The 25,095-nt window shown below is 36.1% G+C and overlaps 1 protein-coding gene across 1 annotated transcript in view; it reads left to right on the plus strand.

Moving 5' to 3' along the window:
- LOC107601525 (protein enabled homolog) overlaps window positions 1-25,095 on the plus strand; it is an 84,753-nt gene that overhangs the window by 13,517 nt on the left and 46,141 nt on the right. The window contains 2 exon segments of the mRNA XM_016293757.1: window positions 1,579-1,740; window positions 11,690-11,867. Of these exon segments, the coding sequence (XP_016149243.1) occupies window positions 1,579-1,740; window positions 11,690-11,867 (340 nt within the window).

Genomic DNA, 25,095 nt, shown 5'->3' on the forward strand with positions numbered 1-25,095 from the left:
ATATATATATATGTATATATATATATATATATATATATATATATATATATGTATATGTATATATATATATATGTGTGTATATGTATACATGTGCATATATATAAAGAGAGAGTTATTTTTTTTGGATAATTTGTTTATTAATTGTTTAAAACATTTAATAGTTAAAAAATGAAATGGCATTGGGGTTTCTTTGCAAGAACTGTTTGGGGATGTAAATGTTTTCTATTTGAGTCATAGATTTGTTGAAAGAATGGGGTTTTTGTTTTGGATGTGTCATGGCTCTCTCCCCTTGGCCAGTTGTCCTGTGTAAACCATTAGCTCTCTGACTGTCTGCCATCTATTACTCTGTAATATGATAGAAAGCACCGAAGAGCCTTCTCGGCCCACTCCTGCACCCCTGTTCATTAATTAAAGTGCAGGGATTGGTCTCGGCAGACAATCCTGTTAGATTAGCCCTTATCTGTCGGGCCGATGATCCCGGGATTTCATCTCAGTCCTCAGATTGATTTCAGGGAAAAGCAAAACAAAACACTGGACAGTCTGTCGATGTATATTCTGGAGTGCTTTGTCATGATTTGTTTATTTTACCCGATTAACTTAATGCTGTTAGCCATGTGGCATCTGATCTCAAAGTCTTTCCATCTCCACAGAGGTGAGGATCTTTTGTATGTGAATATTAAGTTGCATCATTTTTTTGTGAGAATTTATATTAGTGTAAATCAAATAGTAGGGACATCAGGGTATTGGTGCTAGTTTTACAGTGTCTCAACCAGGAAGACCGGGAATTATTTGGTGCAAAGAAACCAGGCAACTGACAAAATGCAGCTGGTCATAAACTGACATAAAATCTAGCTTTCATTTCTTTGTCTTGTTTTCCATTTCGCAAACAAAGTGACACAGATTCATTACAACTAGAACAGATTTATTGAATGATATACGGCCAAAACATTGTCAATGTTTCTAAAGGTCGGAGCACTTTTTCCACCCTTTCTCGTTTTCTCGCTCTCGCCTTTTTCCACCTGCGTTAAAAGTGTTGCTTCCATTTGATCACATGACACAGTAAGTGTGTGTTAGCACCTTTCAGTGGCTCGCAGTGGGAAGTTGGAAGTCATTGTAAATAATTTAGTGTTATATGCAAGGAAGAGTTGCTCTATAGTGCAAAGTGAGCAGAGAGACGGGGGAAATTGATTTCCAGTGTTTACATTTGATGGGTGACTGCTTAATGAAAGCTTGACCTATAAAGGTATACTGCATTTGAGTGTCAATGCAGGATCACATGACGGATGGTTACTTCTCTATGGTTTAAAGCTTTCTGTGATTGGAAGAAGAGTTGTCTACTGCAATTATTAACTTACAATGTCTTCTCATTGAATTTAATGCAGTGATTCCCATATTTATTGCCCATTTTAAACCAGAGACAGTGGGAGGACTTTGAAAATTAAAAAAAAAATTTTTATTACGTTATTGAATTTTGAGTTTTATTGAATGAGTGTTTTAACCACTGAAAATTGTTCAAGGCAGATTTGTTTTCCACCATCCAATCATTCATATGTCTCTCTTTTCTTCCTTTTCAGTTAGCAGAGTATCTGTCAGGCGCGGGCTGCTGTCATGGTATATGACGACGCCAATAAGAAGTGGGTTCCGGCTGGTGGATCTACAGGCTTTAGTCGAGTCCACATCTATCACCACACTGGCAACAACGCCTTCAGAGTAGTGGGCCGTAAAATTCAGGACCACCAGGTAAGAGAAAGGGAACTGTGGTGGCAGTGAGTTGGAAGCTATTAATTAGCATGATGGATTGACAAAGAAATTCTCTAATTAAGTTTCCATACTTGTCACAGGAAAAGAAGTCGATATTTATCCTTAGTTTTATTCTCCAAAAAATAAATTCATGTCACCTGTTACCACAACTTAAATGCATGGTTGCAAATTATTATTGCTTTAGAAAGTTCCAAACATTATTTTGATAAGTTCTATTGAAATAATAATATTGATCATGACATTAATGTAATATTGTGTATAATCTAAACAAATTTTCTGCATTAATTTATTTAAAAAAAGATGTAGTAACTTAAATGAAATTAAACTACATTGACCATATGAGGAATGACTGTGCTAACGCTGTAATATCTTCATTGACAAGTACAATTTACTTCATTAACTGCTTATGCTTAATATGCATATGCTTATGCATAACATGCTTAATAATTTACATTTTAGCATGTGCTGTTAATTTGAAATGACATAGATAAGACTTTTCTTCTAGTTTTTTGGAACCGCTTAATTTGAGTAATCGCTTAAAAATTGTTTATGCTACAAATTAAGTTCTAACTCAATGTAGTTTGTTTGAACATAATTTCATTAGAAGTTGTCATAACTCAAATATTTATACAAACTGTTGCATTATTTAAAAAAATTGTTTTTGTAGTGTATATAAATATTAATTTATTTTTTGTATATACTCATTTATTTATAAATTAATTTATACTAAATAATTTTATTTTAAATCACTTTTAAGCATTTAGGATGCAGTATGGCACTTCTGCTGCTTTTTAGTGTAGATTGTTTTACAGTTTTAAAATGGATAGCTTAGAAATAAAAAAAACTCATTGAGCCTAAATTTTCCCTTTTAATTTTATGAACAGTAAGGTATGTGATTCTGTAATTTTATAGTGAATATTGTCACAGATGAAGGGTGTTGTTATGCCGTCTTTTAGAATCTAGTCAGATATGAGTGTCGTAAAGGCAGTCCACATCCAGTGGGTTTAACTGAGAGGCAGTCTGCTTGGCCTTGTTGGCTTCTCCTGCAGAGAGGGGTCTGGTTTCACTGCACTGCTTTGATGACCCATGACACAGAACATGGGAGGTTTGAGTGGCTCACAGATCAGCACAGCGTGCTTTAAAGAGAATAACATCTGAGAAATGCTCCTGTTCTTGTTGTGACAATCATCTTTCCTTTTAGTGGTTCATTGTGAGGTTTCCAGGAATAGTTCACACAAAAATAAAAATTGTCATCATATACTCTGCGTCAAATTGTTCTAAACCAGTATGAATTTCTTTCTTTTTTTTTTGTTGTCATTTTTAGTGGGATCCTCTTTCGCTTTCATTATATGAAAAAAATAGCAAGTAAATTGTCTCTTTCTCCATTTGTGAAAACCACAAGTTTGATTAAACAATGGTGTTTTCATTTAAAAAAAAGGCTACATGAACTGAACAATACTTCTTTCCTATTCAGGATTTGGGAATGTAGTTTTACTCAGTCGGAGTAACCTTGACCTTAGAAATTGTTTTGAATTGCAGAAGAAGCCTCTTATTTTTCTAGCTATTAAAGGGATAGTTCACCCAAAAATGAAAATTCTGTCATTAATTACTCACCCTCATGTCGTTCCAAACCCGTAAGACCTTCGTTCATCTTCGGAACACAAATTAAGATATTTTTGATGGAATCTGAGAGCTCTCTGACCAACAGCGTATGTTGTTCTGTATCAGCCACACCACACGATACATTGTTTTACGTTCAAATCAAAGCAAACACATCGTAGAAAACATATCCACGTGGCGCAGCTTACACAGAATAGCATACACCGTTTCCGTTCAGTGGATACTCTCCAAAATGGCGCTAGGGTGACGCGGAGGAGACGAATTGTTGAATAAAGTCTTTTTTTTTTCTTTTTCTTTTGCGCACAAAAAGTATTCTCATAGCTTAGTAAAATTATGGTTGAACCCCTGATGTCACATGGATTATTTTACCGATCTCCTTGCTACGTTTCTGGACGTTGATCGTGGTAGTACCCTTGCTGTCTATGGGAGGGTCAGAGAGCTGTCAGAATGCATCAAAAATATCTTAATTTGTGTTCCGAAGGTGTACGAAGGTCTTACAGGTTTGGAACGACATGAGGGTGAGTAATTAATGATAGAATTTTCATTTTTGGGTGAACTAACCCATTAACAGATCAATAACCCAATCTATTTCTTGACCTGAGACTGAATATTTAAAGATTTGTGGGTCAAACAGAAATTTAGCGTTGGAAACTTGTGATCAAAACATTAAAAACCCCATTTATTTCAGAAGCAAACATTTAGTTTTTCTTTCTTGCCTTCAATATTGTAGTTTAAAAATGAAAGCAGCTGTTTAACAGCAGTTTTTTGCTTACATTGAAAATTTAGACTTCTATTGATCATGCATTTCTTTACCATGTTTTTACAAACGAGCATGCCACTGATGTGGTCAATACAGCTTAATTTGGATTTATATTCTTCAAAGTGATAGTCCTTTTTTCTATTTTTCCCCTGAAGTCCACCTAATAATATGTCAAAGTTCTGTGCATCAAAAACATCTCAAAAACAACCTCTTTGCATTTGAAACGAGTAACAGTGCTTGCTTATGAAACTATTTATTGGATAATTTTGTACTTTTGATTATGCTTTTCATTTTTAAGTATAGTTGCTGCTGACCCGTCCTTGTAAAGTCTGCATTGTTTCTTGACATCATCATGGACTTATTTGTATGCTGTATCCTGATATAACCAAGTCCATTATATCCATGTGAATAGGCAACCAATCAATCTCTGTGAAGGTTACTCTGTAAAGGCTGTGTTGAGTCAGACTTTAAACAACGAATGTTGAGTGTTCGGCTGTATTGTCACTGTGTTGAAACATCTTTTTAAAGTTTAGAGTGGCCAGCACTTGTAGCCGTTTCATTTTATCCTTATAAGGATGATTTTATGTAAGGCCGTTAAAAGAGTTTTTTTAATACTTCTATCCCACCAAAAAACTTTAAAGGGGTCATCGGATGCTGAAAAACACAATCACTACTTAGCATTCTGATGTCCGTATGCACAAAGGCACAGATCCCTAAACAAGACCACATCTGCAGATGAAACGTTTTTTAGTAGTTAAGCATTTTTTAAATTTTAACTAGCACCTCATGACTACACCACGTAATGCACGAGAAGCTGCAAAAGACACAGGCACAAGTGGAATGTACAAAACATGGTGACATTAATTTAAGTAAATATAATGGGCGATATATTGCGTCACCAAAAATGATTGAGGTCATGTACATATATTGCGCGATAAGTCGATATATTGATTATTGTGACAGGCCTAGCTACATGCCCTTTTACAAGTTGTTTGAACTGAAATGTGTGTTGGCAGTGTGTGTACACAACCACCCTATAATGATAAAAAAAAAAAATTTTATCTACTAAAATCTTTACCCCTTTCTCAAATCGAGCCGATCTCAGATGCCTGTCTGTGTAACGTCACAAAAACAGGCCCCCTCCCACGATAGTTTGATTGACAATAGGGTTTCAGCACAGACTGGACTGGCATCTTACCTAAGACCTGCCTGAGTGAGCTGTCATCAGTCCACCATTGTTTCACCGCCAGAGCAGATGTAGACAAGAATGACTCCTATGCGATTGAGGTGTTCTGTTGTTGGATGTAATACTGAACATAGCAGTCATCATTTACTCCTGAAATCTGAGCCGCTGAAGGTGGATTACATTTGTTTTTGAAGGGAATGCGCCCCCGAGCTACATAAATTAGTCTATGGTCGCGCGAATCATTCGTGATCCAGCTTCACCTACAGAAGAAGTGAGTATAAGGGTTTTTAATGAATCTTTGCAAATCGCCTTTCCTAATAATGTGCTAATAAGTTTCACGATGAATGCGGCTAAAGTAAACAGTCCCTCAGAGAGCAGCTCGGAAGAGAGGGGCGGGGTCAGCAGAGCTCATTAACATTTAAAGGAAAATGCTACAAAACAGCTTACTCTGAAAAGATCTGTATTTGACAGGGTAAAAAAGGTGTTTTTTACACTACCATTGAGAAATTTTAGCCAAACTATGTTACAGACTTTTCATTAAGACCCTAAAGAATCATATCAACCGATGACCCCTTTAAGGACATACATGTAATTTGTAGGTTCATTCCCATGAGTAGTGTTCAAAGGAATAGTTGCCATTTTGCTTAAAATTTGCTCGCCCTCAAGCCACCAAAGATGTAGATTATTTTATTTCTTCATCGGAAAAGATTTTGAGAAACTGTTCCTTTAACATTTCTCTGTTTTAGCATCCCAAACAGCTTGGCATAACAACAAATGTCCAACCAACGACGTGAGTTTTAGGCGGCGATATCCATTTATTCAGCCAGTGGCAGACAGAGAGTGTTTAAGAAACCTTTTTGAAAAGAGTTTTTGCTTTTCTGTTCAGAGGCATAGAAACTCACTTTTGTGTGCTAAATTTAGAGTGTTTCACGTAGGGCTGGGCGATATAGCTAAAAAATGTATAAACAATATAATGTTTCATATCGTTCAGTATCGATAATTATTGACATTTTTATAACCTTTTTTAAAACAAAGAGCAATAGAAAAAAATGCTTAAATTTAACCACTGTATTTTTAAATTAACCAATTTATTGAGACAACAAATATTTTCAAACACACAATAAAAATTAGACTATCTAATTTCTAATGTTTTATATGCAGATTAAATAGGTCTTAATGAAACTTTTGGCTTGTCTCCCGAAGCCACAGGAGGGCGCAATGAGCAAAATAATGCAGCACATTTAAATTGTCAATGCAAGGAAATAAATGTCAATAAAAAAAACCCTGCATTACGTCTAAATTAACTCATATAAATCAAATATATTACAATTATCCCAATTAACTATATTACTTGGTGGAACACCCATATGTCAAAAACATTAACAGCATCATGTGTATATATATATATATATATATACATAAGTATGCATAAGAGCCGAATCGCCCATCACGCAGATTGCATTTAAAAACATAAGAGACGCAGTGAAAAGAAATAAAACTCCACAAATTCGCGACGTGTTTTCTAAAAGTTTAAACTGTTTTAACTTTGCATAGCTACATCTCTTGTGTGAGATGCGAGTGCAGCAGTCATAGTTGTCCATCTAAAAATGCGCTGAATATGCATGTGTGTGAATGGCTTGGTTTCGGTTTTCCCCTAATCAAGTTTTTCTCCTTGCATTGAGCATCTATATTTCTTTAATATGTTTAATGCATAACACAGCAGCGTTGCGTCTCGTGGGCTAGACTAACAAAACATTCAAATGAAACAACGTCACTTACATCATCATCACTGCATCTCGCGCACCACTGATGACGCTCCCTGACGCACTCCTAACATTCAAATGCAATTTTAAATTCGACTGATATAAATTTTTTTATTCACAATCTCCTCATCACAGGCAGGCAGAGCACTCAATTCAGCATGTGTTTGTGTGTGCTGTCTGTGTCACTCATAGCACGTGCCTATATCGAACATTTTTATATCGTTATTGAAGAAGGTGTACCGTCAATAAATATCGATAATGTTTTATCGCCCAGGCCTAAGCCCTATTCGCACAGGATTAGTATTACCTGGTGACCTCCAGTCATTTGTAATAATTGCGGAGGTTGTCTGTGATCTTAATCCCGTGTGAATCGGCCATGTCTGTAATTTGTAAAGTAAAATTCCCCCGCAAATGACCTACCATATTTCGCCTAACACCGAGGTCCTGTGATAATATCAGTCCCGTGCGAATCGGCATCTCTGTGATTCGGCCAGCATTGGCGGGTCGTATATCATTTTTCAAGGTTTTTGTTTGCTGTGCGCCTTTTTATCTATCTTTCGCGAAGAATGGAGCTGAGTTGGAGTGTTTGATAGTATTTTGGGTGCTGTCATATCACTACACCATACAATTTGCAGAAAGCTGAAAAGGTTTTCAGGTTAATGTGTTACAAATAAATCAAGCATAAAGCTTGAGATATTATTTTAATCTGGTGAAATGTAAATGACACAGGGCACGAAACTATATTCGTTTATTTTTTTTAAAAATCCATCTGGACCATAGAACGGGACTCTCAAAGCCTTGACATCGTATCCGGGAGATAAGTCAGTAAATTCGAGTGAAATCACAGCCTTCGCTTATCCCGTGCGAATGCACCACACGAAATTCAGATGTGCAGGGGTAATTTCAAAATCACACAAGGTCCCCAGATAATACTAATCCCGTGCGAATAGGGCTCTAGTTTCACGTCACGTAATTCACTTCACATTGCATATGTATTTAATTAGTGTCTGGCCTGCTTCTTTTTTTTATCTGTTCATTTCCTGTGAAGAAATGAATCGTTAAAGAAACCTTTCTCTCTTCCATTGTTTAGGTGAGGACATTTTTCTGCACTTTTAGTTAAACTTAAAGGTAACCTTTATTCAGCACTGACCGTGGTTGTTGCGCCCTGCTGCACAAATGGCAGAAATGCTGAGGGGGTGGTGACACTGTACATGACTCATTGCTATTTGCCGTGTTTCATGAAAAGCCTATTTCTGATTCTGAGAGCACCTAGGCCTTTTTAGTCCTGCTGGTTATGTTAATAATTCATGAACGACACAATTATCACAGTGATATCTGAAGATGGAGCATATCAGATTACTTCAGGAAACTTACTTGCATTTGTTGATGAGCCATTTATGGTGGTTTAATGAGTGAAATGAGTAAAGAATTGAAGAGCTGCACAAAAAATGTCAACACACCTTTTATGTTTGACCTACCAAGATAGCCTTGTCATCTATATATATAACTGACTAATGTCTTTAGATCTATACTTGCAAGTGTGCCAGTAACATGTCATTTAGTGACATGCTTGTGATATATTCTGTGTAAGTGGTTGGAGTGGGGAAAAATTAATATATGTTTCCTGTATATATGGAAATTTTAAAACCATATGAAAGAAAATATTGTCTACCATATATGTCAGTTGGTGTTTCATGAAAAGCCTATTTCTGATTCTGAGAGCACCTAGGCCTTTTTAGTCCTGCTGGTTATGTTAATAATTCATGAACGACACAATTATCACAGTGATATCTGAAGATGGAGCATATCAGATTACTTCAGGAAACTTACTTGCATTTGTTGATGAGCCATTTATGGTGGTTTAATGAGTGAAATGAGTAAAGAATTGAAGAGCTGCACAAAAAATGTCAACACACCTTTTATGTTTGACCTACCAAGATAGCCTTGTCATCTATATATATAACTGACTAATGTCTTTAGATCTATACTTGCAAGTGTGCCAGTAACATGTCATTTAGTAAACACACATTTACACGAACAACACTCTATAAAAAGATGAGCCAGTAATGATTGCTTGTGATATATTCTGTGTAAGTGGTTGGAGTGGGGAAAAATTAATATATGTTTCCTGTATATATGGACATTTTAAAACCATATGAAAGAAAATATTGTCTACCATATATGTCAGTTTGTACTGTATTTAGCAGAAATAGCTACCACTTAAGCCTGTAGTGCTAAAACAATGGAAAATTGTCCAGAAAAGTTGCTTACACAGGGCCATGCCCCAGTCTTAATTCTTGCTGCTCAATTTCATTAATGTGTTGAGAAAACTGAGAAGTTTTCTCCACTTGTAAGTTGTGACAGGATGGCTGACAGTTCACAGTTCCTTTTATAAAGCTTGCTAATTAGTTGCACTTCTCATGGTAATTACATTGATGTCAAAGGATGAGAAATTTAAATGACTGGGAAAACAGCCCGTTAACAGAGAAGCTAGAAAAAAGTTCACCCTGTTGAGGACATGGCATTTGGAGAGTTTAGGGAGCCAGTCAAGTGTTTGATGTTTAAGTATCTCTCACCCATATGCGATTACCACATTAACCGAGTGGTATTATTGCTGTAACACCTGTCTGGTGCCGGGATGGCCTCAGAAACCTTTGTGCAAGTTCTGAAGAAATGCATTTACTTTATCTACGAGAATAGAGGTGCTGCAATCAGCATTTTTCAGTTTCTAGTTAGTCCTAGTGAATATTTTAGGGAGCAAGTTTTTGTCTCTGAAATGCAGTGTTATCCATAGCCGATCCTCCTTATACGCAAAGTACGCAAGCTGCGTAGGGTCACCGAAACACCAGGGGGCCCCCTTCCTCTCAAAGATTTAATTTTAGTTTTGTTTTTGAATTTGGCCAGCGGTTATGAAAACCGCTCATGTCATTTCTTTTAATGTGGTGCTCTGTCGCCCTGTCTACGTAAAAATCTGTCAAATCATGTAACGTGAATGTCATACAGTGTCTTACTCGAGAGAAAAAAAAACCGTTGAAAGCGTACCGAGCCGCGGAAGAGACACCGTTTCTCAAGCGACAAAGGCGTTTCATTCATTCATAACTCGTCATTTATTCATAACCCCCACCCCACCGACACAGTTTTACGTAGGGCCCCCAGAAGTCTAGGATCGGCTCTGGTGTTATCAGTCATCTTTTAGTAATGCAGAGGTTTCTCCTTTGTGTAGAGAGGTGGTTTAGTGAGAAATTTTTACTTGAAACTTTTGAAGCCTTGAGTTTTATCAGTTTGCTCTCTTGAGGAAAAAAGTGGCTGTGCATATGATTTAGCAAAAAATTCAATATGTTGCCCATGCTTAACATGGGCTTTATTTTCTTCAGCACAGATGAGGCTTTAAAAACATTTGTTTTAATGCTTCACATGGAAGCTGCAGCAATTTGTATGCAATGTCACATTTAGTGGTCGACCGATATATCGGCCGATATTTGGCATTTTTAAAATCTCGGCATTGGCCGATAAGTTTTCCTGTTTGGCCGATGCGTTCGAGGCGGGACTATTATTTTGACGGCGCGACAGACTTTTATTTTGATGGCGCTGAGAACGGCAGCGCCTGGACACACAGTGCTCACATTCTCCCTCTTGTTCGCTGTTTTGGTTAACAGTTCAGTCTAAATACGGATAGAAGTCTGTCTAATAATCAGATAGAACGGTTAAACAAAGAAATTAAAATGTATACAAAAAGTCTTATAACGACTGCTTTTATATTATTAGTAATAGAAAGGCAAACATTGTAATACTTCCTTGTTTGCCGTCAACATTCAGCAAATACGCATTTATATCATTTAAACAAATCTTTGAATGTCTAATGAACATCTAATTTAAAAAACCTTGCAAACTTAGTCGGATCTAGTTGTGAGATCTTGTGAAGTGTGCATTTGTATCCTGCATGATCACGTGTTCTCTGCGTGACGGTCGATCCGTGCGAATTGAATGCTGACCGGAGGAGAGTTCAGCTTCACTGGAGACGCGCGATCAACAAACTTTAAACTCGTGATTTTAAATTATGCTGCGCTTTATGCATTTTCCCACTGTCATATTCATGTCATTTTCACTGTGTGCTGTATGTAAAATGAGTGTTACCTTGGCTTTATTTGAAAAAAAAATATGATTAATCCACACAAACTTCCCAGAATACTGAGTGCCATGTTGGTTACAGTGTTTACTTCCTTTTTAATTATATTTTTATTAAATATTTATTTATATTTGAAAATACTTTGTCATCTAAAGTGTAAGTATGTTTATTTAACACATTTATTTTTTAATCAATTTTTAAATGTCTTAAATATGAATTAAAATACATAAAATTATATCGGCTTTATATCGGCCACCCTGCTTTCCAAGATATCGGTATCGGTATCGGCTGTAAAAAAAAAAACAATATCGGTCGACCACTAGTCACATCGTTCCCCTGAGACCATGTGGAGTTTTATGGACTACTCTGCTTTGTCTTGTGTGAGGATATATAGTGCTTTACAGCCTTTTGTAAAATATATGATTTTCAAGCATTGATTTGAAAATTAATATGCTGTTCTCTTCTGTCAACAGGTGGTAATAAACTGTGCCATTCCCAAGGGGCTGAAATACAACCAGGCCACACAAACGTTTCACCAGTGGCGAGATGCACGGCAGGTGTATGGCCTTAACTTTGGCAGCAAAGAGGATGCCAATGTATTTGCCAGTGCCATGATGCATGCCCTGGAGGTGCTGAACTCTCAGGATGCAGGTGAGAATGCTGTTTTCACACCAGCGTGCAAAGCTTAATGACGTGTGAACTGGGTTCTGTGTTTAAGCACTTTTACACGGCACTACAATAGTGATGCTCAGGATACTTCTGAAGAATCATATGAAGAATCATTTTGGAACTCTTTTAGGAAATTTTGCTGAATCATGTATTAAAAATGAATAATTATGTTCAATGCCATAAATTAAAAGTTTATTAAAATTAAAAATATTAGAGTTAACTAAATAAAAGTGCCACGTTTCTAGAAAGCATTAAAATGGTTAAACACGCATATAAATAAAAAATAATATTTATTATTATTATTATTGTTGTTGTAGTAGTAGTAGTAGTAGTATTTTGGTGTCATTATTACTGTTAGTTCAAAATGATTCATTATCATATTATTTATCATATTACTATTCCCACCATTTGAAAAGTTCCAGGATGTGCATCAGTGATTTTGCACCACAGTAACATCAGGCCATAGCCCTGGTTAAAACACTGTAACGCACATGGCTTATTGCTTTACTGTAAGATCACTGATGCTGCAGATTGCAAAATCTACACTTTGTGTTTTAATTCTGTGTCAGACACTATATTTAAATCTATTAAAAACAGACTAATTAGTAAATGGTCTTTCACTGGTGAGCTCTGCAAAACCTAATTGTGTTCTGTTCTCTGCCCAGTTTGTGAGGTCACATTTGGAGCCAGACTCAGCCTATTGTGCTCAATTAAGTGTAATTTAGCAAACGGGGCCTGCTCACAGGGGTTTAGTTGGCATGTATGTTGTTTATGAGAGTGAGAGTCTGGGTTACCTCTGTTTGCACTGATTAGGTTTAGGAGGAGGTGCCTTGGCTTGTGTATAACACTCTGCATGAAATCCATTTGTCTGCAGTGGTTGTGTGTGCATGTGTGCACACACGTGTCACTTTCGGCCTTTTTCCTCTGCTGTCTGAGACTCTGGCACGGTCACAGCGGGGGGTCATTCCCCACACATCCTTTTGAAAGGATTGTTTGTATCCATTGCAACAAGTTGGATTCTATTCAGTTAGGCTTTCATTATAGGAAAATAGTGTTTCAGTGATGTATAGAATAAATATGAATGTCACAGTTTGATTTTTGGCTTTTAGATCCATGCTTAACCAGAGCTTGTCAGATTATGACGAAATTCTGAGTGGCGATAATTTAGTATTTATATACAACTATATATTTTAATATTTTGATTTAGCTTTTTTAATTTTAATTTTAGTTTAAGTTATGTATGTATGTATGTATATATATATATATATATATATATATATATATATATGCTGTATTTTCCACAGTTCTCTTTTTGTATCTGAGAAGGAAGAAAATGCATTTTGTGAAATAATATTTATTCAAGCACTGCAGGAATGGTGACTGTTGCCATTTTCCATGACCTTCAGTTCTTTGTCTCACTGATCTGACTATGGAAAGTTATCTAGTCACTGCTCTGGGCTCCTGTTATCACCACAGGAAGCTTCAGGCTCTGTGGCCTTATTACTGTCTATTAATTACCTGATAGCACGGCAGTTAATTATGCAAAGCAGTGTTAATTATGCATACTTTGCTGATGTGTGGATAGCCTTGCAGTCCAAGTCCTCTGACTGTTGCGGTCCAAAAAGCATTGAATTATGTAAAATGCTGTTTACTGTGAAATTGTCATTTTAGTCTCAGACCCCACAGACAGAAGCTGTGGGGAACATGGAGAAATGTCTGCTCTTCTCCTGATGCCTTGGGGGGGACAGAGAGGAGTCTTCAACGAAGGAGTTTCGCCTTCGGGATTTTCGTTTCTCCCTCCTCTCATGTGCCTCTCAGCTTTCTTCTCACATCTTGCGTCCACTTTCTCCCTTATTAGAGACTAGGTTTACATTTAGTTACTTTGTGCCAGCGTTGGGGACACTAGCTATTCATAATTTAAGGTAGTTCAACTACAGTCAAGCTGCACTTAACAAAAAAAAAGTAGTTATATATGTTCTGTATTAGCTTGTAGTGTAACTAACTACATTTATGTAAGATATATATTTCTGTATTTCTTTTCTGTAAAATTGTGAAATATTATATATTATTACAATAATTATTTATATATATTTATATAATTATTTATATAATAAATATTTATCTTTATTTTTTAGAATTTTAGCTGAATTTAAGCAATATTTTTTGTGGAAACCATGATACATTTTGTCAGGATTATTTGATTAATATAAAGTTCAAAAGAACAGCATTTATTTGAAATAAAAATAAAATGTTATTTCAACATTGTAAATTTTTATGCATGTAATTAGTATTAAGTATAAATATAGAGATGCACCGATCGATCGGCCATGGATTGAAATGGCCGAATTTTCTTATTGTCGGTTACTGGACGGTATTTTCCTCATGATCGGTGACTGGACGGTCAGTCTCTTCTTTCTGATTCTGAGCCGATCCGTTTCGTTACCAGTGGCACAGGCAATAATGTCAGCCGCGCATTCTCGCTCTTTTCTCTCCCGACGCCCCCTTCTCTCTCTCACACACGTCTCATTCACTCCGGTTAAATAGTGCTTGTATTGTGCATTATTTTAGTCATTCCCGCAGGTTTCGCGCTTACACCAAATGCACGCGCACCACCACTGATCTATATTAGTGGAGCGCACAAACCGCGCTCAGTCTCAAACAGCTTGTGAGCCACAAATACCAAAATGAGTGACTAACTGCGCTAAAATGTTCAAATACATACAAAATTATATCAAAATGCCTGCCTTGGCGAGTATCCAGTTAAACACAGTCAGGAACATTTGGAACATTAAATAGTTGAGAAAGAGAACGCATGTTGTGTAACAGTATATTGGGTCCGTGGATAAACTCTTAAAAGGACCGCAGTCCAATATTCCTGCTGCTGTCTGCCGTGTTAATCCAGTGCCGATCCTAGACTTCTGGGGGCCCTTGCATATAGGGAGGATCGGCTCTGTGTTAATCAAAGAACAAAAGACAAAGAAAATCACTTTCTGCTCTTGACTGAATACGTTTTATAACTTTAATGGTAAACATAAATCTGTATTTAATTTTTACAATGAAGACTACAGAAATTAAAGTAATCAAACGTAAAATAACACTGGATGTGTTATTTTACATTTGATCACTTTAATATGTATGTATGTATGTATATATATATATATATATATATATATATATATATATGCTGTATTTTCCACAGTTCTCTTTTTGTATCTGAGAAGGAAGAAAATGCATTTTGTGAAATAATATTTATTCAAGCACTGCAGGAATGGTGACTGTTGCCATTTTCCATGACCTTCAGTTCTTTGTCTCACTGATCTGACTATGGAAAGTTATCTAGTCACTGCTCTGGGCTCCTGTTATCACCACAGGAAGCTTCAGGCTCTGTGGCCTTATTACTGTCTATTAATTACCTGATAGCACGGCAGTTAATTATGCAAAGCAGTGTTAATTATGCATACTTTGCTGATGTGTGGATAGCCTTGCAGTCCAAGTCCTCTGACTGTTGCGGTCCAAAAAGCATTGAATTATGTAAAATGCTGTTTACTGTGAAATTGTCATTTTAGTCTCAGACCCCACAGACAGAAGCTGTGGGGAACATGGAGAAATGTCTGCTCTTCTCCTGATGCCTTGGGGGGGACAGAGAGGAGTCTTCAACGAAGGAGTTTCGCCTTCGGGATTTTCGTTTCTCCCTCCTCTCATGTGCCTCTCAGCTTTCTTCTCACATCTTGCGTCCACTTTCTCCCTTATTAGAGACTAGGTTTACATTTAGTTACTTTGTGCCAGCGTTGGGGACACTAGCTATTCATAATTTAAGGTAGTTCAACTACAGTCAAGCTGCACTTAACAAAAAAAAAGTAGTTATATATGTTCTGTATTAGCTTGTAGTGTAACTAACTACATTTATGTAAGATATATATTTCTGTATTTCTTTTCTGTAAAATTGTGAAATATTATATATTATTACAATAATTATTTATATATATTTATATAATTATTTATATAATAAATATTTATCTTTATTTTTTAGAATTTTAGCTGAATTTAAGCAATATTTTTTGTGGAAACCATGATACATTTTGTCAGGATTATTTGATGAATATAAAGTTCAAAAGAACAGCATTTATTTGAAATAAAAATAAAATGTTATTTCAACATTGTAAATTTTTATGCATGTAATTAGTATTAAGTATAAATATAGAGATGCACCGATCGATCGGCCATGGATTGAATCGGCCGATTTTCCTCATGATCGGTGACTGGACGGTCAGTCTCTTCTTTCTGATTCTGAGCCGATCCGTTTCGTTACCAGTGGCACAGGCAATAATGTCAGCCGCGCATTCTCGCTCTTTTCTCTCCCGACGCCCCCTTCTCTCTCTCACACACGTCTCATTCACTCCGGTTAAATAGTGCTTGTATTGTGCATTATTTTAGTCATTCCCGCAGGTTTCGCGCTTACACCAAATGCACGCGCACCACCACTGATCTATATTAGTGGAGCGCACAAACCGCGCTCAGTCTCAAACAGCTTGTGAGCCACAAATACCAAAATGAGTGACTAACTGCGCTAAAATGTTCAAATACATACAAAATTATATCAAAATGCCCGCCTTGGCGAGTATCCAGTTAAACACAGTCAGGAACATTTGGAACATTAAATAGTTGAGAAAGAGAACGCATGTTGTGTAACAGTATATTGGGTCCGTGGATAAACTCTTAAAGGGACCGCAGTCCAATATTCCTGCTGCTGTCTGCCGTGTTAATCCAGTGCCGATCCTAGACTTCTGGGGGCCCTTGCATATAGGGAGGATCGGCTCTGTGTTAATCAAAGAACAAAAGACAAAGAAAATCACTTTCTGCTCTTGACTGAATACGTTTTATAACTTTAATGGTAAACATAAATCTGTATTTAATTTTTACAATGAAGACTACAGAAATTAAAGTAATCAAACGTAAAATAACACTGGATGTGTTATTTTACATTTGATCACTTTAATTTCTGTAGTATTTCTTACCTGAATAAAATCTTACTTAACCTGAAAAACTTAGTTTCATAGCTCTCTTTATTCTATTGCATTTATTTGTGCTGTTTTTTTTTTTTATTTGTTCTTATTTTATTACTGACTTTTTACTTGTGTTTTTTTTAATGAAAATAAAACTTTGCGTTGAAGAAAAGTAGATTTTTGTTTGTATATGCTGTCAATTATAGTTCTTAGAAAGAAAATCGGCAAAACTCGGTATCGGCAGATCACACAAACAAAAAAATCGGAAATCGGAATACGCCAAGAAAATTGCAATCAGTGCATCTCTTTAGAATATGTCTGCTAATTTTAGTTGGGTATAATGTGCAACAGTCACATGCCAGGGTGATGTTACCCTGATGCTGGAGCCATGGACAGTGTGAGATTTGGTGAGTTTTTATATAAAATGCTGTTGCCAGCATGACTGAGGATCTCTGTTGCAAGGCAGACGGCCCTTGAGCTCTTGCCAACATGGACTATATATACACAGAGGCGTGATGGATGTGCTGATTGATGTATTGGGTGAGGTAATGTATGAACATGTTTGTCACTGAAAAATCAAACCGTCCAAACCAGACAATCTGCCTGCGGAGCTTACATGAGAAATGTGACCTTTTATCTTTCCTAATTGGAGTTTAATTATTGTAAACTTTACTCTTTCTTCACTTTTGTTTTTTTGTTTATCTCCCACCTTGACGTGACCGCTAGGAATGTGTGAACAAAAGCATGATTGCTTACTGGCACAGACAGCCAGGTGTTTGTGGTTGAGGACCAGGATGTGTAGTTTGTTGTAGTGCTGATGGGACGGCAGCAGTTGGGTAATTTAGTTTGCTGTTGGTTAAGTTCCTCCAATACCCTGGCTTAGCTGAAGCCGTGTGATTTCTCATGCTGTGAAATCTCAGTGGGGAAAAATACCTTGTCTTCTACCTAAATAATCACCTTGGCAATGTAGACTTTTATTGAAATTTTCTTTCACAATTGAGATGGACAGATATTAATACTCCGGTTGTTAATTATGTTCATGTTATCACCATTCATCTTGTTTGTCTAAATTAAAAAAAGAATAACTCAAATAAAAACACTAAAAAGTCAAATGAATTAATTTTAAATGCTTAAAGTGAATGTGTGCATCACAACATGATGGACAGCATGATATTCATTTTGAGACTTACTAAAGATTACATTTAACATTACTGGCATTTTAAGTTAATCTTTAAGTTAAGACCAATGTCACGACAAAATACTTATTCAAGATCAATTTGAGTGAAATTTTGTTACACCGCTTTGCTTTCATGTGAATTTATCAGGTTTTAAGGTTGTTTAGAAATATGCTTAATAAATGACAAGAATACCTAATATAAGTTATAACAGGATTTCTTCTAAGTTATAACTTCTGATTTTATTACATTGTTAAAACAGTGATTGATAATGGATAATGGATAAAGAACAGAACAAACATACCAAGGTAAAAAAAAGTGCTTAAACGTAGGGCTGCAACAACTAATCGATTATGAAAATCATCGACAACGATTCTCATTATCGATTAGTCGGTTCTGCCCACAGTGCACGTCCAACTTCAGCCGGTCGCGTCAAATTACAGCATTGAATTACGCATTTCTATGGACAAAATTCATCTAAAAATAGTGGAGGAAACAGATTGAGATGCTGCGGGAGAGTTACGAGATCCAAGCTGCCCAAAACATAAGAATTCTTTATTTTAAGCTTTAAGCTAATGCATTAGCGTAATGGCTTGCCCTGTCAGGCGCTTTGACAGATGATGCGTGTGCGTCCTCTGCGCAAAAACTTTCACTTTACAGTTATATCCTTATGTATAAATGTCACAAATTCATGCAAGCATTTCCATTTTTGCATAAAGGTCCGTCCTGACAGTCTATGTTAAATTTGAATCTTTACTGAATGAGCAGCGCGTGCACGCGTGTCAGACAGACGGAAAACCGACAGTTAATAATCAGCGCAAAAACATTAATTGTGCTGAAATATCTGTTGTTGAAAGTTAAATTAAGGTTTAAAGGTCAACATGCTTTGCGAGTATTTTATGAAAGTAGGAATTGTAAGGGGATAACAGCATGTAATTTTCTGAATATAAATATCAGACGCTTCATAACCGCTTTTTACAGGATAAAGAAATGACAGTAAGACGTGACTGTGGTCAAAGTGAACGTGTGATCCTGCAGAACATTACTCTTACCTATTGGTTACAACTGAGTTTGTGATTTTATTCATCTTTATCATCTTTATTGTTATTTTAATTTTTAATGCAGAGATTTAAACTATAGCCTATATACCGTGCTTAAATTTATTCAAACAAATGTATGTAAGGTTTTTAACAAATTATAGCTTGTGTTCTGTATTGGTTAGTCCTCCAATATGCGTAAGCTCTTTAGTAACAGTAGTAGGCTATTTCTAATGCTATAATATAATTATTGCTGTTATCTATGAAAGAAAGGCAGAGAGCTTTATAGTATTTAGTTGTAATACTATTTAGTTGTTTAAGTTTATTTGCCCAATAAATTACAATAAAATTTTTTGATTTAAAACATTTTTTGACAGATTCCCAAAATTCCTAAAATGTGGTTTCTCTTTATTATGGCAGGTGGTCTAATAAATTGTTAAGCACTGTAGGCTATGTTTTCATAGCATTCAGTTGGCACATTTGTTTGAAGGACATTGGGCAGAATGTGTAATAGTGTTTTTTGTCAATTAAAAATAATATATTTTTTAAATATATTTTTTATTAAAAAAATAAATAAAAATAATCGACCAACTAATCGATTATCAAAATAATCATTAGTTGCAGCCCTATTTAAAAGTATGCATTTTCCCCCAACATTTCTTATTTGTATATTAAAATTTTTATTTAAAACATTAATCTCATAACATTATTTACTGCAGTTGTAATAATTATTTATTTACAGGGTAAATTATTTAATTTGATTGGTAACAGCCCTATAATGTATATTGAATTTCTTGATCAATTATAAGAATTTGACATGAAAGATGACGCATACATTTAATAAGGTTACAAATATTGGCCTTTCTAAAGGTAAATAACATCCTGGGGTAAATATAAAAAAGGCTGATTTAAGTATGTAAAAGTTGATAGAACGCTGATGAAAATATTGCTTCAGAATAAATAGTTTACACCACCAAAAATCTCTGTGATGCGCTTTTGTGGGGATATTTTGTGTGGGATATTGTCTGCTGATATGAAAAGTTCACTGTATATTGTAATAATAAATAGCATTTTTGACCGATTATTTATATATATATATATATATATATATATTTTTTTTTTAACATTAAACATATTAAATACTACATATACATCTGTAATGTAATGTGTATTTCCATAACAGGTTTGTTCTTAAATTTCACATAAGGTGGTATTAAAAAGGTCTTAAATTTAACTTGTGCATGTAGACACCCAGTATAATACAAAATACTAAATATAAGATAAAGGATGCAAGTAAGATGTTTTTCAAATTGATACCCAGAGTCTTCCACATCCTTTTGCCTAAAAGGGTAAAAAAATCTGATCTTTAGAAGTCCAGATACCTTAGCTGACACATGGCTCATGTGTCCTGACCTTCATGTCATCACTTTCTGTGATGGAAGGATGGACTAACAGTCTAGTAAGAAAAGTAGAAGCACAAACCTGGTATACTCTTACTTTTTTTTTGTTTTTTTTTAAAATTTCTCTCAGAAACTTTACCTGCCAAATGTTATAACTAATACGACTTATCATAGAGCTCTAATTTTAGGTATCTATCACTAGCTTCCATATGACATCCTGCCTGGACCAGTAGCCTGCAACATGTAAGAAGGTCATGAGTTAAGGTTTCTGTGCCACCTTTTAGTGTATAAATACTGTCTTGTGATGACTTGTTGACAATCGTGACATATGGGGGATTGCATGAGCTCATCCGTGTCAGAACAAAGCAGGCTTTTCACCCCGTCCCACCGAAGACCCCCAGGAGCCTGCTGTGTCTGTGTCTAGAGGTCTAAATGAAGGTCAGCCTGCTTTGAGACTTTACAGTTTGGCGGGACAGGTGTTTATCTTTTGAGACTTGGCCCTTCTGAGAGGAAATAGAAAGACAGAACATTCCTCAACCAAAAAGAGTTTGTTTTTCTGGTCACTGAGCCTAAATATGGCTTGAAAGCGGTGGGCTTGAACTCGTGTCTGGTATGTGTTTGTTTTCTGACTAGTGACACCACATGACCACCAAATTGCTCCAACAGCCAAGGTGGGAGAGATGACGTTGGCAGCCCAGAACACTTTTTATCGATGAGATCATTCTCTTGCCCCAGACTCTTAATAGTCCCTGTTGCAGAAGGTTTCTCCTCTCCAGCTTTCTAAATAGTTGCAGAGCTTGGCTTGTCACTTCTTTGGGTCTTCCAGGACTCAGGTTGGCTTTGTTGCTCTGGAATTAGCTTCTTTTTTTAGTTCTGTTCTCAGTTATACAGTTTCATTCTTCAATTTTTCTTTTTTGAATGGGAATCTGACTCAGGTATACAACAGTAGAGCTCAACATCTCTGCCTCAACTCTCCCAGAGGGATTTGGTCTGGGTTCAGAGTGACAGAGCAGAAAGGCAGGCCTGCAGGCACCTGTCCATCATGCCAGCCCCCAGAGTGTACCGCTTCCCGCAGAAGATCAGCCGCACTGAGATCATCTTGAGGAGTGAGTTTGATGGGAAGGGATGGGGCTTTAACCATGAGAGACTCCCAGCAGGGGCAGTTAGGTACTTTGGGATAGTACATCTCTATTTCTAGGACCAAATTGTCTCTTTCTGGTTCAAACAAACTGTAATGTGCTTTAAAATCTGACCTTTGTAAAAATCTAGATCAGCAGTTGATATGCTCATACCTGGTTATCAGATTCTGTCCTAGAAAAAAAAACATCATCTGTCTGAGCAGCAATGAAATGAAAGCATGTAATATGATGTTTGTTTACTACGAAGATGGTTTTAATAGTTGGCTTTATTAACACTTAAGCTACATAATTTAAAGGCATTGTGCTTGTTTTGAAGTGCACCATAGATCAGTGTTTCCCAACCGGGGTGCCGTCTGTCGAGAGCAGGGGTGCCGTGTAAAAAATATTTTTTAAATATTTTTAAATTGCTGAAATGTGTATACTTTTCAAATTATCATATTGAAGTTAGAAATTCAAATATTGTGACAATTTATTTTGTAGGGTGCCACAAGTTTGTTAAAATTTCCAAAGGGTGCCGCGACTAAACAAAGGTTGGGAAACACTGCCATAGATAATAATAGATTTACTACCCAAACAAGTAAAATAAATAAATAAATAAAATAGCTTTTTTTTAAATCCCAAACAGCCAGGCAAAACAGCAGTGGCTCAGCCAATAGAATTAGTTTGGGGGCAGGATTACAGGGCTTGACAGTGTGAGCATTTCATTCATATGTACAACTTAAAATGTGTGCGAACTGTGAAATGTATTTAGCAGCACGTGTGAATAAAAAAAAAAACCCTGCAGGTCCTTAAAAAGGCTAGGAAAAAAAATCATGTTTTTAAGGTCATAAAAAGTCATAAATATCTTAAATGGTATAACAAATGTCTTAATTATCATATTAAGAGGTCATACATTTGGGCATGGAAAAGCAGGAATTGCAATATAGCTCAATGTCAAACTGATTTCATTAAATAAATATGAGCGCTGCATTTTCAAAGTAAAAACGTGACACTGTTGTGAGTTCTACAGGCTCGTGATTTCAGAGCAGTTCGTATTCAGTGAATACCGTGCAATAGATTGCTTATGATCTACTGTTGATGAATTATGACGATGTTTGCCTTATGGTGTTTGTGATGTAATATGTTGTAGATGGTTGTAAGAGTATATATTTTATCTCTCTTATCTTTTTGAATGCGCAGCTGGTAATAGTAAAGCATAAACATTTTAAAATAAGAGTCCCAGTCTTTTTGTCTAATCAATCCACTTAACCACTCCACACTCCTTTGCTGGGTTTTAACAGCACAGCCACGCCAAGTTTATCACGAGAAGTCATTAAATGTCTGAAACAGGTTGTCCGTAACAATCCAAGAGCTGCTCTTTTTCCTCAGTGAAATGTGTGCTTGTTTTAGCTGAGTCAGTCTTTTTGCTGCTGAGTCAGTCTTTTTGCTACTTTTGCAGCCATTCTCACATTCTCAATCTCACTTATCCTGTAGATTTTAATTTTTTTTACTCCATTTGATTTGCCTTTCCAAGATAATACAGTTTCCCAATGTCATTTCAGCTTTCTGTCAGAAGTGTAAGTGACATACTTGCGATGGTCTGTAATGAATCTAGTTTGACAATAGCCTCTAAAGACGTCCGTTATCTCAACAAAAGCTGCATTGTATGGACTACGGTTCAACAGGATGTCTTTAGATTAAAAACAGGCTTGCCAGCTTATTTCAGAAGTGCTAAAAATGATTGTTTACACTCTGCACATGTTCAGTGGTCGATATTTTCTTTCGTTTGGACTACAAATGGCAGAACTGTTTCCAAGCAGAACTTCTTTTATTAGGCGGCAACATTGCATCAAAAAGCCTCCCCCCAATGGTTTTGCAGCTCATTCCTGCCACTGCAGTCGTTTACCCACCCCAGAGCTGAAGTGGGATCAGGTGATGCTATTTAGTATCTCTGGGGTAATGCAGAACACTGAAAACATCAACACCTTGTACATGAGGCAGCTGATCTAGGGCCAGTAATATTACTAGTTGATTTATTATTTTATTTTATTTTTAGTAATATTTTGTATTTATTTATTATTTATTTATATATTATTTATTATAAATACATTTATGTATTCATTATTTATTTATTTTACATTTTTTTTAAATTTATTTTTACATTGGAGGTTATCAAATCTGTGTGGACAAAACGGACTGTGTAACTAGTTGGACAGACTATTTTGAGCAAGTTGTAGTAAGTAGAACCCGGTAACTTCTGCTATTTTTAGGTCCCAGTCCCATTTCTTGCCAGACTTTTTGTCTCTGACTTGCAGCCCTAAGTAACGAGACTCAAAACTGTGATGCTATAGATTTTCATTATATCCTAACCCTAGGATATCTGCAAACACAGACCGATATTCTCTTGACTCCTTCAACTTTCTACCACTGAGACAGAAATCCTGATTCTGTATGCAGTGACACACAGCATTTCTTTTGACTTATATAAGCTTGCTTTAATAACATCCCATTTAACCGGTTCACAGACTTGCTCACAATCCAATCAGAATCTGTTTAAAGCTAGAGGACTAATCGTTTGCTTCCTCATCTTCAAATTATGCAGCACTTGACTGTAATTTTCCCATTTGCGGAACCACAACTGTGGAATTAATTGGAAGGCTTGCGCCTGTGTTGAGCGACACATATGAGTGAAAAGGGGATTTGTGTGTTGTATTTACAAGGTGACAGCATCAGGGTGTGGTAATGAGGCAGTGTGTCAGCTGATGTTTGCTTTTCCCAAATGTTGTTATAAATCATCAAGGGGAAAAAATTTGTCTTTCAGGAACAGGTGGTGTCTCAATCTTGGACTGATTTTCAAGTCTTTGGGCATAATTAATGGTGCTTGCTACGGGAAGCATCCCAATTACTATTGTTCAAATGTAGATTTAGGAATTTGAACAATCACTTACTTGTAAATGAGTTGCTCCACTATTGCTAACAAATTAGATTTTGTCCTGACTAACCGTGACCATGATTGGACACTTGTTGATCACCTGCTTTGTTTCTGTTACTTACCGTGTTGCACCTGGTTAGGGCATTTATGGATTAATGCGGCTGTTTTATGTGGCTATTTGTATTGTTAAAAGGATCAACACAAAAATGAAAATTTGGTTATAATTTACTCGGCCTCATGTCATTCCAAATCTGTGTGACTTTATTTCAGAAGATATTTTAAGCACAATTATAATTTTTTTTATCTTAAAATTCAAGCCAGTTTTACACTCATTGACTTTCATTGTATGGACCAAAATCTTAAAAACAGCTTTTGTTGTTCCACAGAAGTATTAAAAAAATAATAATAATACAGGTTTGAAACAACTACACAATGACAACTAGTGCTGGGCGGTATTTCGGTTCATACCGAATACCGGTGTTTATTTTTGTTATGATATGAATTTTTAAAATACCGCAATACCGGTGTCGCGACACTGTTTGAGA

Source organism: Sinocyclocheilus grahami, unplaced genomic scaffold (genome assembly GCF_001515645.1).
Source record: "Sinocyclocheilus grahami isolate Dianchi unplaced genomic scaffold, SAMN03320097.WGS_v1.1 scaffold306.1, whole genome shotgun sequence".
In the NCBI taxonomy this organism is placed as follows: Eukaryota; Metazoa; Chordata; class Actinopteri; order Cypriniformes; family Cyprinidae; genus Sinocyclocheilus; species Sinocyclocheilus grahami.